The 15220-nt window shown below is 47.4% G+C and overlaps 1 protein-coding gene across 1 annotated transcript in view; it reads right to left on the reverse strand.

Annotated features, from left to right (window-relative positions):
• Positions 1–4601: 4601 nt before the first annotated feature.
• Positions 4602–15220, reverse strand: part of ryr2a (ryanodine receptor 2a (cardiac)) — a 321872-nt gene continuing 311253 nt past the window's right edge. Inside the window, exons 110-116 of the mRNA XM_034107043.2 lie at positions 11294–11440; positions 10197–10331; positions 6917–7073; positions 6330–6394; positions 6104–6204; positions 5501–5552; positions 4602–4720 (exon numbers count right to left, since the gene is read on the reverse strand). Of these exons, the coding sequence (XP_033962934.1) occupies positions 4625–4720; positions 5501–5552; positions 6104–6204; positions 6330–6394; positions 6917–7073; positions 10197–10331; positions 11294–11440 (753 nt within the window). The 3' untranslated portion in view covers positions 4602–4624. The remainder of the gene's footprint in view (positions 4721–5500; positions 5553–6103; positions 6205–6329; positions 6395–6916; positions 7074–10196; positions 10332–11293; positions 11441–15220) is intronic.

The following is a 15220-nucleotide window of genomic DNA, read 5'->3' on the forward strand; positions in this document are numbered from 1 at the left end:
GCCAGTGAGGATGTCACATCTCCTCCTCTCTGAGTCTCTATTTGTTGTGTTATGGGGCCCTCTAGTGTCTGAACACAGTGGTGCCCCTTATCGACAATACCCACCAACACTGCGCATGCGCGTGGCGGTGGTGTCTTCACAGCCCCAGCCGGCACTGAGCATGCGCGTGCCGGTGGTGCCCTTAAAGCCCCAACCAACACTGCATATGCGCTTGCGGGTGGTGCCTTCACAGACCCGTCAACAATCCGCCTTTTGAGAGATGCCGTAGCTGCTCTCAGAAGGGGAACAATTGGCGGGCTGTTTATTGGCTTTATTGATTTTCTTTTCATCATTTTTTTGAGCTGCGCCCTCGGCCTGAAGCCTGGATGCGTCAGCGGCAAATGTTTTATGACAGAATGATCAACCAATGTGTGACATGTGTTTGTGCGGACTTGAGGATGGCGTTTAGGCATCTCTCGAGGCGGCGGGAACACATTCACGGAGGGGAGAAGGAGGGGCTGTCACGCCGCTCGCTTCTTCTTCCTCGACTGCTGGCCGAAATTCTGGGTTGGCTGAGCCTGAGCTGCAGCCGGAACCGGAGAATGTCTAGGCCAGCCTGCCCTTGTCTCCAGCCTGGGCTGGGGACTCGGGGTGAGCTGCGACCTCTGCGTCTTCGGTGTTTTAAACCGAGCAGAGTTCGAGGCAGCCTGGGCAGAGGACTGCTGCTGCGAGAGCAGCGGCTGGACCCTACGAGGGAGGCAGAGGTGGAGTGCCTCGTCCTCCCTCTTCTTCGTCTCACACCTCCTTTGCATGGAGGCGAGAGCAGAGCCGAAGATTCCCTCGGGAACGATGGGCATATCCAGCACATCCTCCTTTTCCCGGTCTGGGAGAGTAGTGAGGTTGAGCCATCTCGCTCTTTCCTGCACCACCCTGATCCCCATTGCCTTGCCCGTGGCCTGGACGGCGCAGCGTTGGACACGGAGACAAATGTCCGTGACCGCTGCCATCTCGTCCAGAGTGGCTGCCCCCGGGTTACCCGACAGGTCCTCGCAGAGCTCCGCTTGGTAGGCGGTTAACAGCGAGGACACATTCAGGGACCTGGCGGACAATGCTGCCACTTTGTAGGCCTTTTCAGTCATTGCTGACTGAAAACGGTCCGACTTTGCTGGCAGCGTGGGGTTCCTGCTTGGTGACCGGCCCACCTTTGGTAGAAGGTGGGCCCGTCAGCGGTTCCATGGGCGGCATGCAGAGCAGGCCGAGCTTCTCCATTCCGCTGCTTGGGGAAGATGTTTTCCCTCGTAGCGGGACCTGGAGGTGTCCTTGGCCATTTCGGGCCACGGGACGTTGAGTCTGGCCGCAGCGCGTTTACACACGGCCTGCAGGTCCATGCTCAGACCGGGCGAAGCTGGTGTGCTATCGGGAAACCGTTCCCGCGTGTCTTGCCCGGCCTGCCAGGGCGCGGGATTCCGGTTCTATAGCCATAGCAGATAGTGAGCCCCAGACCGAAACGGAGAGGGGCTCACTCTCTGTGGCGGACGCCCCTGTGTCCTGACTGCCGGTCGGTGGGTCCGTGGACATGGGGGGGTCCTGTTCCGACAGGCTAGCTTGTCGAGCTAACCTTCGGCGGAGGCTCTTAACAGTGAAGCGGACGCAATGTTCGCATGAGCCGGGGTTGTCGATAGCGCCTCGGGCGTGTTCCAGCCCGAGGCAGGACGAACAGACCTGGTGTGTGTCTGTGCCCGAGATCTTCAACCCGCAGCCGCAGAGTCGAGCCACCGAGTCCCTGACTCCTCTGGTGTGAGGGAGAGGGGCGTCCATCTTGGTCGCCTCGTGGCGTGGAGAGGGCCCGCTCTCGACAGGTGGGATGGGAGAAAAGATAAAACCACCTTGTCCTTAATCCGGAGAAAAGGACAGTGTGGGTCTTTTATTGCCAGAGAATACTGACTGGTGTGGCAGTATGCTCCTTAAATCCTTTCTTCCTCCGTGGAGAAGAGAAAAGAGAAAACTTCCTCGCTACCGTGGTGTCGGTAGAGAGGGAGCGAGCTAGCAACTGGTGTGCTGCTAGCTTGAAAAAATCGGACCTACCTTACTTTCTCGGGTAAGAGAAGGGCGAGGTCGATTTTAAATACTAACAGCGTTAGTACTACCGTCTTCCTGCGAAGCAGAAGGAGTAGCCGGCGAGCGCTCGTCGACCGAAATGGGTATTTTGGGTTCAGTCTGTGGACAGTGAAGCTTGCCCGGCGACTGTGGGATGTGCTCTAAAGCGAGAAGAGGTGTTTGAATGACGCATGCGTTGTGGCGCAAGCTAGGGGGTGATTTCCCCTGACGCTGACGTCAAGATCACCAGCCAATCAGGATTGGCGTAATGAGATTGATGCTTCTGTTTGCTCCGCGATGAGGCGCATCCCATAGTGAGACATCGAACGGAGTGTTATGAATGAGAACAGTTTTACAATTTACATGTTTCAATTGTAACACCTCTCTTTGCACTGCATAAACTGATCTGAATGTGTTGTTAGATCCCATGTAAACATGTCAAAGCTTCCTTGGGCAAGATACCAGATTGCTCCTGCTGGCCACCAGTGTGTGAGCAGGTGCACCTTGTATGGCAGCCTATATACATGAATGCTGAGTTGAATCTTTGAGAGGCTGAATCTTTGAGAGGCTGAATCATTTCCCGTTTGCAGTGAGTCCACTCCCCATGAACACCATGTGGACTCCTCAGTCTTTACAATCACTTCCTTGAAGCTCTGTGACATTCCTCTGTCTCCTGGAACATGCATAACTCCCCCCCCCCCCCCCCCAGGGTGAGTAAGGCACTGCACCCCCCCCCCCCTTCCCACTGATCACCTGTATTCAGCCTCGGGCCGATGGACGCTCCAGTCTGCCTGATTATTTATCTTAGCTAACTAGTATGCTTTGTTATTGCTTTTTATAAAACCTAAACATAATTTGATTACTAAATGTGCGGAGCAAGCCCTAATTATGTAGAATAGATTGAAAAAGAGGCGCCTCTGGTCACACGCAGAGGCTGTGTGATCAATAACAAACAGAACACATGCTGTTGAGCCTTGACCAGCAGTGAGACCAAAGGCTTGTGGGGTGTCCGGTGTGATAAGGGCTGGACGGACACACTTTCTAAGGCCAGGCTTATACCAAGGCAAACATCTACTTTTGCAAGCTCAGGTTTGGTGACATTGATTTATGTCTGTGATCTTTACAAAAAGATGCAGATAACTTGCTGCTGAGGAGGATGTGACTTGCTGCTGAGGAGGATGTGACTTGCTGCTGAGGAGGATGTGACTTGCTGCTGAGGAGGGTTGTGACTTGCTGCCGAGGAGGGTTGTGACTTGCTGCTGAGGAGGGTGTGACTTGCTGCTGAGGAGGATGTGACTTGCTGCTGAGGAGGGTTGTGACTTTCTGCTGAGGAGGTTGTGACTTGCTGCTGAGGAGGATGTGACTTGCTGCTGAGGAGGATGTGACTTTCTGCTGAGGAGGATGTGACTTGCTGCTGAGGAGGATGTGACTTGCTGCTGAGGAGGTTGTGACTTGCTGCTGAGGAGGATGTGACTTGCTGCTGAGGAGGGGTGTGACTTTCTGCTGAGGAGGGTTGTGACTTGCTGCTGAGGAGGATGTGACTTGCTGCTGAGGAGGATGTGACTTGCTGCTGAGGAGGGGTGTGACTTTCTGCTGAGGAGGTTGTGACTTGCTGCTGAGGAGGATGTGACTTGCTGCTGAGGAGGATGTGACTTGCTGCTGAGGAGGATGTGACTTGCTGCTGAGTTCCAGCTCCACTGGACACATGGACTGTTGATTACGTAGCTTGCGATGTAACCACTGAGTGGAGGGGCGCTTCTTGACTTAAACCCAGTACAGCGGCCCTATGTGTGAGGAGGACCAGGAGGACCAGGATGTGAGGAGGACCAGGATGTGCGGGGGTGCTGGCGGAGGTGTAGATTCCACTGAGTTTGATGGTGTTTGGATTCCAGACCTTATTCTCCCTACCTGACATGTAGCACAAACTAAAAACACTTCAGAGTCGACTCGGAGCACTCACCTCTCAGACTAAGGCGGACACACACTCTCCTCACAGGTGTGGTTATTGCAGAGCTGCTGGATTACAGCACACCCCCTGTCCCGACATGCAACGTGCATTTTACACATTAGTGATACACTTCATCATACTAATGCCTGCTCTCTGTGTGTCAATAATTGTCCTTCAGGGACAATCGTCCCCCACTCTCCTCTGTCCCTTGGTCCTTCCTTTTACCCGTGCTCCTTATTCCTTAGTATTTGTTGCTTGACACTGTGAATGTAGAACAAGATAAACCATAATGCTTGACGTGCCACCAGTCACATTCTGTACAGTATATACTCTGATATTTTCTATGTACAATGTCAGAGTTCAAAGCATTCCAAAAGAAGTGTGCTGGGTGTTGGGGCAGAGATGGCGAGTTGAGTGTCTGGATGAGGAAGAGCTGTGAGAAAGGCTTGGGGGCGGGGTCCTGTAGAGTAGGTCCTATCAGAATGTCAGAGTAGAACCCTTCGTCAGTAGAACAGGGGCTCCGTGGAGCGCAGTAAGAAAGGTTGGAGGAGGCGAGGGCCTTCAGAGGTTACAGTCTGAAGGAAGAGTCTGAGCAGCAGGTCAGTTCAGCTGATCCTCGTACTGCTTCCGGAAACAGTCTCCAGCAGGGAAGAACTCCCAGCAGCGCTCCTGGTACATCTTCCATACGTAAGACTCCTTCAGGACACACATGGGAGGAGGTCAGAAAGAACAGTGTCGGAAGAAGTACTCAGATACTTAACTTGAGTTAAAGTACAAATACTATGGTCTTAAATAGTATAACTACTAAGTCCTTATTTCAGAATGTTACTTAAGTAAATGTACAGAGCATCACAATGTACTTAAAGTACAAATAGAATGACCTATTTCAGAATGAATATAGTATTAACAGATAAATGTAACTCAAGTATTACAAGTAAAAACACTAGTTTTGCAGAATGGATTTTTTCTAATTATTATATTGTTTTTCTTATTTTCCTGTTTCTACACATAAGGGCATTTTAGTGCTGTAGCTGGTCCAGGGGACCAGCGTAGATCAGTAGCACAGTACTGCATTATACCATCAGTATATCATGTCTCATATCATGTGTTTTTATTTGTACAAAGTAACTAGTAACTATGTCTAGTGGAGTAGAAGTATAAAGTAGCATTAAACATAAATACTCGTTTGACCTATTTGTATTTGACTTAAGTACAATACTTGAGTAAATGACTTTAGTTACTTGTTTCCACCCCTGGGAAAGAGTACCATTATACATGATGTCAGCTGCTGAGGTTAGCAAAGCAGAGTGAGCTTCACACACTGAGCCATTAAAGGTCCTCAGTGTGCTTCAAGCTAACTGTGTGTACCACGTGGCAACACTGATCCATAGCAGCGCGGTTCACTTTGGAGCTGAGCTTTACTAACACAGTACAGTAATGTGTGTTCACTGAGCAGTGGAGAAGGAGCTGCTTTACCTGGCCTGTGTGCTCTGTTTCATCTTTGTTGATGAGATACATCACAAAGAATCTGAAACACACACACACACACACACACACACACACACACACACACACACACACACACACACACACACACACACACACACACACACACACACACACACACACACACACACACACACACACACACACACACACACACACACACACACACACACACACACACACACACACACACACACACATTAGAAAAACATATTCACTGACAATATTATTCCTCACATGCAAAAACACACAACAAACATAGGATCCAAAAATGTAACATGTGGGGAGGATGAGGCAGTAAGTGGACAGAGGCTGGGCATGGATGTGTCATCACTTTACAATGTTAAATACAAGTGAAGCAGGGACCAATGGAAACCCAGCATTTGTTTAGCCTTCCAATCAGGGGTGATACATAAGGCAGTTATAATGATGTTATAGCCACACACACACACACACACACACACACACACACACACACACACACACACACACACACACACACACACACACACACACACACACACACACACACACACACACACACACACACACACACAGTCCAGATGTACTCACAGGTAGTTGGCTAGGTTGTGCTCCTGCAGCGTGTGCGTTTCAAAGCCGTGTGGCACTGTGTCGAAGTAGTCATTACCGATCCCACAGATAAAACATTTGGTCTGGAAGAGAAACATCGTTAGGTGATTATCATTAATACAAACGTTTACAGGCCACTCTTTAGTTGTGACCTCCTTTATAGTGCACTGATTTCAAATGTAAAGAGTACGTCAGTGTGTCCTCTCACCTCCATGTCTTCCTTCACTTGCTCCTGCTGGTCCCTCAGCTCACCAAACGCATCGATGATCAACCCTAGAGGACCAGAGCAAGGACCGTGTCCACGTTAACTACCTGGACAAGCACCCTTTGTTTTGTCCAATGGACTAACAGTGCTCGTTCTGTTTTATGATATATATATGTATACTGAAAAGTCATGCTCGCAGATTCTCGTATAATATGTCCTTTGTCAACCTCTACAAAACAAGACTGTACACTTAGGAGTTACTGGAAACACATTGAACATGCAGGGGGCGTGATGTCAGGCACGGCATCTGTCATTTTCTCTTTTTTAAATGCTTGTAAAAAATATTTGTTTCTAAATATTGGCAACAATACACTGGTTTGCCCCAAAATAATGATTACAATTAATTATATATATTTTAAAGTTAGTGATTTAATTATAGTTAAATGACCAAAGAAATAGGAAATGTGTTTTATGTTCTGGTTTTGATCTCTTTCTAATTACTATAAGAAATCTATATGTGTGTTGTGTGTGTGTGTGTGCGTGTGTGTGTGTGCGTGCGTGCGTGCGTGCGTGTGTGTTGCATCTCTCACCCTGGATGATGGCCAGCAGGATGACGATGACGAAGAAGAAGAAGGTGATGTCAAAGATGATGCGATAGATCTCATACTCGTCTCCTGCTGGGTCCTCGATCTGGTCTCCGATGCCACCCCCTGCTCTCACGCCCACATACATGTGGAACATGTAGCACTGCACGAGGCGACACACAGGGAACAGGAGTTTTACAATGACATATTGCATTCAAATCTGCACCCCTATTTGTTATTTCTCACTTAATTGCAGTAATATTAAAACATATTTAAATATTATTTGCAGGTCTGGATGGAACTATTAAATATTAAATAACCCACTGATTATTTTTCATTTAGTTTCAGTAAAAAATCAAATGAATAATATCTCTAATAGTCAGTAGCTTTGCGCAGCTAGCCTTTTAACATCCAGTATGTATTGTGGAGTAGCTCAGAATGTCACAAGGCTCAAACTAATGGGGTGTGTCCCATTATCACTCCATAGTAATAGAACCGAGAGGATGAGTGTGTGTCAATGGTAAACTGGGCAGAGACAGGCTCAGGTTCAACAGGCTGCTGTGATTAAGAGATCATCTCAGATCCTCTCATCCTGCTCAAGGTGTTATTGTAAGGGATGTATTCACACTCAGGGGGGCTGCCCGGGGGCCGTGGCCCTTCCTCATCTTCACTCCATCCCACTAAGCCCCTGTCACCATACTGTAGACCCGGTAGAGCCGCCCCCCCGCCCCGCAGCCCCTTAATTGGAAACAGAAGCGCTCTATGGAATGCTATGGGTGACTGACTGTAAGGGATTAGAGTGTGTGTGTCCAGAAATGTCCGGGCGACAGAAGGCCCCCCCCACCCTCAGAACACACACACACCATAGAGCCCTTATATAGTGTTTCTCTCAGATGGTTGGTGCAGCCTCATCCACCTGTTGCTCCCTCCATCACTGAATGTGCTCCTACATATTTGATTTATATTAGAAATGTTTACTACGCATTAAAGGCACAGAGTACAGACTCCACCTACGCTTGGAAGCTTAAAGATGCCATATTATGTTCATCTTCAGGTTCATATTACTATTGTGTCTCTACTGTGACATGTCTCCATCCATGCAGAGCAAAAGACAGAAATATTGACATAAAAAGGAAGGAGGAAAGGAAGTGAAAACAGGAGGTACAGAGGAACAGCAGAGGAAAGAGGGTCTTCACACAGGAGAGAGAAGGGGCTTCAGACCAGATCAAAAAGCTGCTGACCCGTTCCACGGCCTTACTCCAGAGACATCTGAGAGCTGGCTCTGCATCACAGACAGAAACAGCATTCCTGTGCCACACAGCTCAGGTTTAAACTTCCATTGGTCAATTGACCCCAGACGGCTCAATGTATCCCTCGACTCAGAGCAACGTGTCTTTGAGAAGTCAGATTTCAATGGCCCTTGGTGATAGATGCATTATTATCATGTTGGTTGACAGAAGACATCCTGAAGGGAAGGTTGTTGTTGTTGTTGTTGTTGTTGTTGTCATATTGTCTAATTCTTCCCCTACTTTCACTGCACCATGGCCTGCAGCATGAAGTGAACTTCATTATCACTTTTATAGACCGCAAATGGAAATGGAGTTCATTGAATTCTTGTCCAATCAACTTTAATCATTGATCTATATTAGTTGAATGGTAAAACCAAATGAGGTCAAATCGATTGAGTCTCTTTCTCTATCAAATATCTTCTTTTGTGACCTTAGAGAGCAGGCTATCCACTCCATCTTGATACTTTCCAGATTCTTCCAGTCATTGAACGATATGTGGTTGGGTTCACTAATGTCACGCTACAGATGCTTGGAACAACACAGAGCATTTCCTCTGAGAGCAGCTCGGCTGCACCGCACGCAGAGCCGGGGGACATTGTCAGAATCAAAGCTCTGACCCATGACTCTCTCTCCATAAATGGAGCGGGACCCTCTTTACTGACAGGCTTCTCAGGACGCTTCCAAAGAGACAGGCTTTACTGACATTAGCACCAGAACAGCAGTGAGCCACTGCCCAGAGAAAAAGAGACTGAGGAGCAGAGAAGGAGGGATGTGCAGGTTTGAGTTCAGATCATGTGCTTGAGAAGTCCTCAGCATAGAAGGGGAGGGAGGAAGCCCTCTGTCATGGTCTCACACGCAGAGCACTCCGCACACAGTGACATGTGTGCTCTGCTTTTACCATCCTAGCACCAGGAGTCTAGCACTAGGAGCAGTGGGCAGCTATTGCACAGCGCCCGGGGAGCAATGGGAGTGGGGGGGGTGTACAGCATGTACCTGTAGCAGCATCAGTCCTTCACATCTGTCACAGTGCAACTTACATGTAACTGATACTCTGTGAAACACAGCATACTGTAAATCAACTCAAGATCCTCCATTACATGTGAGTTAACCTTATTCTTAGTACTCACTCTCCCAGGTATAAGTTCCTTTCCCCAGGACAATCAAATACATTAAAGTTCATGAATAAATCACATGTGATGAATGCTTAGTGACATTTTATCAATATCATTTTATTTGAACATTTCTCATTTCTCCCAAAAATAACCTTTTGGACTAAGCAGGGTGTTGTAAAAACAACAACGTGTTCAATATGTATAACTGTTAGAGAATGTTTTAATGATATCTGTGCAGGGGAGAATTTGAGTGTTTTCCTCTGTGTCCTGCCTGCAGCTTAGAGCAGGACACAGGTCAAAGGTCCTGCCTTCCTGGGGGGGAGTGTGGCCAACTGCGCAGATGACTTTAACAGACTTTCTTTGTCTCTAAACATGTGTGATCGATTAGGATGGAAAGAGCGCGGATATAGGCGCCTCCTATATTCTCTGTGTAGATTTGCGCTGTGTTTCTGTGTAACCTTGAGTGTTGGCTTGGGATTCACATGAGGAAGTCGTGTGAAAACCTTGCCAATGCTCCCGGCCGTTGGATCTCTCAATAAATCCCAGTGTTTGACATTCAGAACTCCTGCTCCTCCCGTGTCTCTCTGAGTCCTGATTTCCATTGCAACAGAAGTGTCCCTTACAATAACACGTGGAGGCCTTTTTTTACCTCCAATATTGGTAACCATGTGGGCACTTGAGACAACTCTGCAACACTTTTTTCGTTATTTTATGATTTGTGACATTATTCCTGTGTTGTATTGCTCAAAGGTCAGCTTGGGGTTAACTTTGTACCGTTATGCTCAGATGCTGCTTGGAGCCACTGTAACCAGGTCAGCTGTGCTTGCCTTCCAGGAAGTAACACTGCACTGCAGCATCTAAAAGCTACACCCGTCTCATACTTACTGTCAACATGTCGTCACACTTCATGTCTGGCAGTTCTCCATCTTCACTCTTGTTGTAGAACTTCCGGAAGAAGTTGAAGGCCACTACTGTGTAGAGGTACACCACCACTGCCAACAGCCCCACTGTCAACACCAGCTGCAGACGGGAGAGGAGTCAGGCTCTGGTGCATAACAACACCACACTGTTATCTCCAGGCCATATATATCACTAATGTCTGTGTAGTAACATGAGTGTGAGATGGCCTTCAGGAAATATGTACGAGATGGTGGATATAATGGTTGATCTGTCTATCAGGACATGGAATTGATTTTGTCTGTGTTGGTGTCATTTAGGGAAGTATACAAATAGTCCTGTGTATCATTTTAGAACAAAACCCTCTCTCTCGCTGCATGGTGGCTGTAACACTTCATCACTCTACTGTGCCTGGGTACGTTTGGACTGCATATGCCTGTAAGTACTGCAGAAACATTATAAGATTTTATAATTATATCATCATTTAATTTTACAAATCCAAGTTAATGTTATACACATTTTAGTTGAACTACCAGGGCAGGTTTTGACCAGCTTCACAAGTAAGCTGCAATATCATACTGTACATATTTGAAGTGAATATGTTTGTCATCAGCATATAATGTTGTTTAATATGAAGCCTTCAAATAGTTTCAGGTTCATTGATCTTTTCCCCCTCTGTCTGAAACCAGAGCCCAGTCTGCTCTGATTGGTTATCTGGGTGTATTTGTTGTGATTGGTCAACCTCTTAGAGTTGTACAGCCCCTTAGCGTACAATGTGGCCAATAGAAGCATGAGTGTTATGCAGTGATGTCACTATGTTATGGAAGTAAACAAAGGAGTCGAATGGAAGTGTGGGAGAGAATCTCCCTCTGGAGGAACACAGGGATGTTAGCCTTTGCAGACCATTTACATGTAGTAGAGAGAGTACTTTCAAAACGTGTTCTGTTCTGTTTGTATGTGAGGGCTGACTATTTCTACTTCAGTATGTATTACTTACAGATGTTGCAGGTGAGTACATGCAGGAACATGTGTGCAGTACTCTTATATACTAATACTACACTGCAGCTGAGTAGGGACTGGTTTACCTGCTTTCCATTATGTGTAACTGAAGACAGGATGGTGCGTAGCGTCTTGAAGCCCATGGCGATGTCGAGCAGATGGGCAGCGAAGAAGAAGTTGTTATAGTGACCCAGGATGGACATGGTCATATACCAGGCCAGATACAGGAAGGACTGCAGGGAGCAGGGAGACACAGGAAGGTCATGCACTGCTCAATGTGTGACTGAATCCGTTCATACAAATGTGATCTGAAATGACTGTTAATGATCTCAGAATAAGGTATAAACTGGACCAGAACTTATTCTATCGAGACAACAGTGGGACAATAAAGCAGAACACAAGCCCTGATTGATGCATATGAATATATGTATGAATATATCATTAATGTCTTGACATTTTTTTCTACACTGAACACAAATATAAATGCAACACTTTTGTTTTTGCTCCCATTTTTCATGAGATGAACTCAAAGATCTAAAACATTTTCTATAAACACAAAATAACCATTTCTCTCAAATATTGTTCACAAATCTGAAACAATGTGTGATAGTGAGCACTTCTCCTTTGCCGAGATAATCCATCCCAGCTCACAGGTGTGGCATATCAAGATGCTGATTAGACAGCATGCTTATTGCACAGGTGTGCCTTAGGCTGGCCACAATAAAAGGCCACTCTGAAACGTGCAGTTTGATCACACAGCACAATGCCACAGATGTCGCAGGTTTTGAGGGAGCGTGCAATTGGCATGCTGACAGCAGGAATGTCCACCAGAGCTGTTGCCGTGAATTGAATGTTCATTTCTCGACCATAAGCCGTCTCCAAAGGTGTTTCAGAGAATTTGGCAGTACATCCAACCGACCTCACAACCGCAGACCACGTGTAACCACACCAGCCCAGGACCTCCACATCCAGCATGTTCACCTCCAAGATCGTCTGAGACCAGCCACTCGGACAGCTGCTGCAACAATCGCTTTGCATAACCAAAGATTTTCTGCACAAACTGTCAGAAACCGTCTCAGGGAAGCTCATCTGCATGCTCGTCGTCCTCATCGGGGTCTCCACCTGACTCCGGTTCGTCGTCGTAACCAACTTGAGTGGGAAAATGCTCACAATCGATGGCGTCTGGCGCATTGGAGAGGTGTTCTCTTCACGGATGAATCCCGGTTTTCACTGTTCTGGGCAGATGGCAGACAGCGTGTGTGGCGTTGTGTGGGTGAGCGGTTTTCTGATGTCAATGTTGTGAATCGAGTGGCCCATGGTGGTGGTGGGGTTATGGTATGGGCAGGCGTATGTTATGGACGACGAACACAGGTGCATTTTATTGATGGCATTGTGAATGCACAGAGATACCGTGACGGGATCCTGAGGCCCATTGTTGTGCCATTCGTCCACGACCATCACCTCATGTTGCAGCATGATAATGCACGCCCCATGTTGCAAGGATCTGTACACAATTCCTGGAGGCTGAAAACATCCCAGTTCTTGCATGGCCAGCATACTCACTAGGGCTGTGCAATTTAATCGATCCTGCGATATATATCGATATTTTGTTTCCCGAGAAAGTATCGATATTTCAGCCGCGGGTATCGATACATTAAGTCCCATTCAAATCCCCCGCGTTCCGCCTGGCACTCTGCTCGCTGCCCATTCCCCCCCGTTCGCTTTGCATGAAGAGCGATTACGTCAGCCAGCCGAGCCGCTAGTGTCGCTGTAGAGCATTTCTAGATACACAGACGCCGGTGTCTTCTTCTCGCAGTGAGTGCGAAGCGGTTCAGGAGAATGGCAGCAAACATTGAACCCCATTACCTTCGTGCTTAAAAGCAGATGTGTGGGAGCACTTCGGCTTTAAAAAGAAGAAGGAAAGCGACACTTTAGATAAAACTATGGCGGTTTGCAAGCTGTGTCACACAAACGTGAAATACTCTGGAAATACCACTAACCTACGAACCCACCTACAACGTCACCACCCGGACAAGGTAGTGCTAACTGAGGAACTCAAGAAGCTGCGGCCGCGGCGTGACCCAAACAAACCGTGCTGGACAGCGATGGCGGTTGTTCCCACAAGTTCCCATATACTTCACCAAGGTCGCAGAAGATTACAGAGTCCATTGCCTACTTTAATCGTCAGGATTTGAGACCTTATTCCGTGGTGGAAAACATAGGCTTTCGGCGCATGGTGAACGCCATGGAGCCCCGCTATCCTGTTCCAATCCGCCAACACCTCACCAAGGTTTGCGTTCCCAGGCTGCATGCTCAGACAAAGGCACACGTCAAAGCCTCCCTGGGTAAAGCGGAGAGAGTTGCCCTGACCTGCGATGGGTGGACCTCGCGAACAACTGAAGCACATGTCACCATCACGGCCCACTTTATTAACGAGGAATGGGAGCTTGTTGCGTATGTATTACAAACCAGGGACATGCCCGAGAGCCACACCGGACGCAACCTGGCAGAACATCTAAGAAAAGCTGAGTGGCAAACCACAGAAAAGGATCCAGTAATTGTCACTGACAACGCGTCAAATATGACAATAGCAGCTGAGGAGGCAGCGTTCACACTTCACGTCAAACGCTACGCACACACCCTAAATCTGGCTGCACAACGTGCCCTCAAAATAACAGCAGTCGCACGCCTGTTGGGAAGAGTGAGACGCATTGTGAACTTCTTCAGACGAAGGACCACAGCCAACCACATGCTGAAAGAGAAGCAGAGGCTTCTACAACTACCAGAGCACAAGCTGATGACGGACGAGGTTACAAGGTTTGTGCGTAGTTACTTTTCAATTGTTTATTTTGTTTTTATTACCAATTTATTTTGTCATTAATAAATACATTTAAATAAATCTATAAATAAAGTTTCTTACTTTTATTTAACTACAGGTGGAACAGTGCACACGACATGCTGGAAAGATTCCTTGAGCAACAACCGGCCATCTGTGCAGCCCTGCTCTCGAGTGAGGTGAGGAAGCCCGAGAAGGATCTGTGCACACTGACTGAGTCAGACGTGACAACAGCTGAAGAAGTAGTCAGCGCGCTGAAGCCCATGAAGGAGGCTACACAGTACATGTCCAAGGAGAAGACCCCCACGCTGTCAGTCATCGCACCCCTCCAGGACACACTGATCAATGGACTGAAACCGATCGAAGGTGAATCTGCAGTCATAAAAGAGATGAAGGCTGCCATGTCTGGGGATCTTCAGAAGAGGTAAATCGACCTCAGGGCAACTCTCCATGCATGTTCAGCAATGGATCCAAGATTCAAAAGACTTCCCTTCCTGACTGAGAACCAAAGACAGGAAGTTTATGATGGACTGATTGCAGAGGCTCAGGATCAGCCGATGCCATCAGACGTAAGGCAGTGATGGTACTGCTAGGTTTAACCCGTGGCCTTGTATCCTATGTAACATCTCCTGGTGAGAGTAAGCATAGGCCTAAATAATACATTGTTCAATGTTTAAAAGGCAAATCCTACAACGTTAACCGTTTAAAATGCATAAATATTAAATTGTTTGAAAAGCATAAATACTACAACGTTAGATTTTAAATACACTAATTAAAAGATTTATTGCAGTGAAAGCTCATTTCATGTTGACCTATTTCATTGAGTTGTCCCTTTGGAGTGTGGTCGAAGAGGGCACAGGAACATGTAATGGTAGCGCTGATGATGAGGGGATGGCATCCGGAGAAGAGACTGTAGATGATGGTGTGCGATTCAAGGAAGGAGAGAGCAGTCAAGGTCAGTATCACCCATTGTTATCCAGTGAAGCACACTGTGTTGTCTGAACCTCTGAGTAGGAATTATGGAATGTGATTAACTATAAATAATGTGTTTTTGTTTTTATTGTTTATTTATTTGAAGGTCAGCATCCTCCACCCAGGAATCCAAAGCCGTCTTGTCCACTGGCTGCCCTTCTTGGTGGTGAACGATACGGTGGTGGAGCACAACCCAAGAGAACCA

The sequence above is a fragment of the Pseudochaenichthys georgianus genome, chromosome 19, assembly GCF_902827115.2.
Source record: "Pseudochaenichthys georgianus chromosome 19, fPseGeo1.2, whole genome shotgun sequence".
Classification (NCBI taxonomy): Eukaryota; Metazoa; Chordata; class Actinopteri; order Perciformes; family Channichthyidae; genus Pseudochaenichthys; species Pseudochaenichthys georgianus.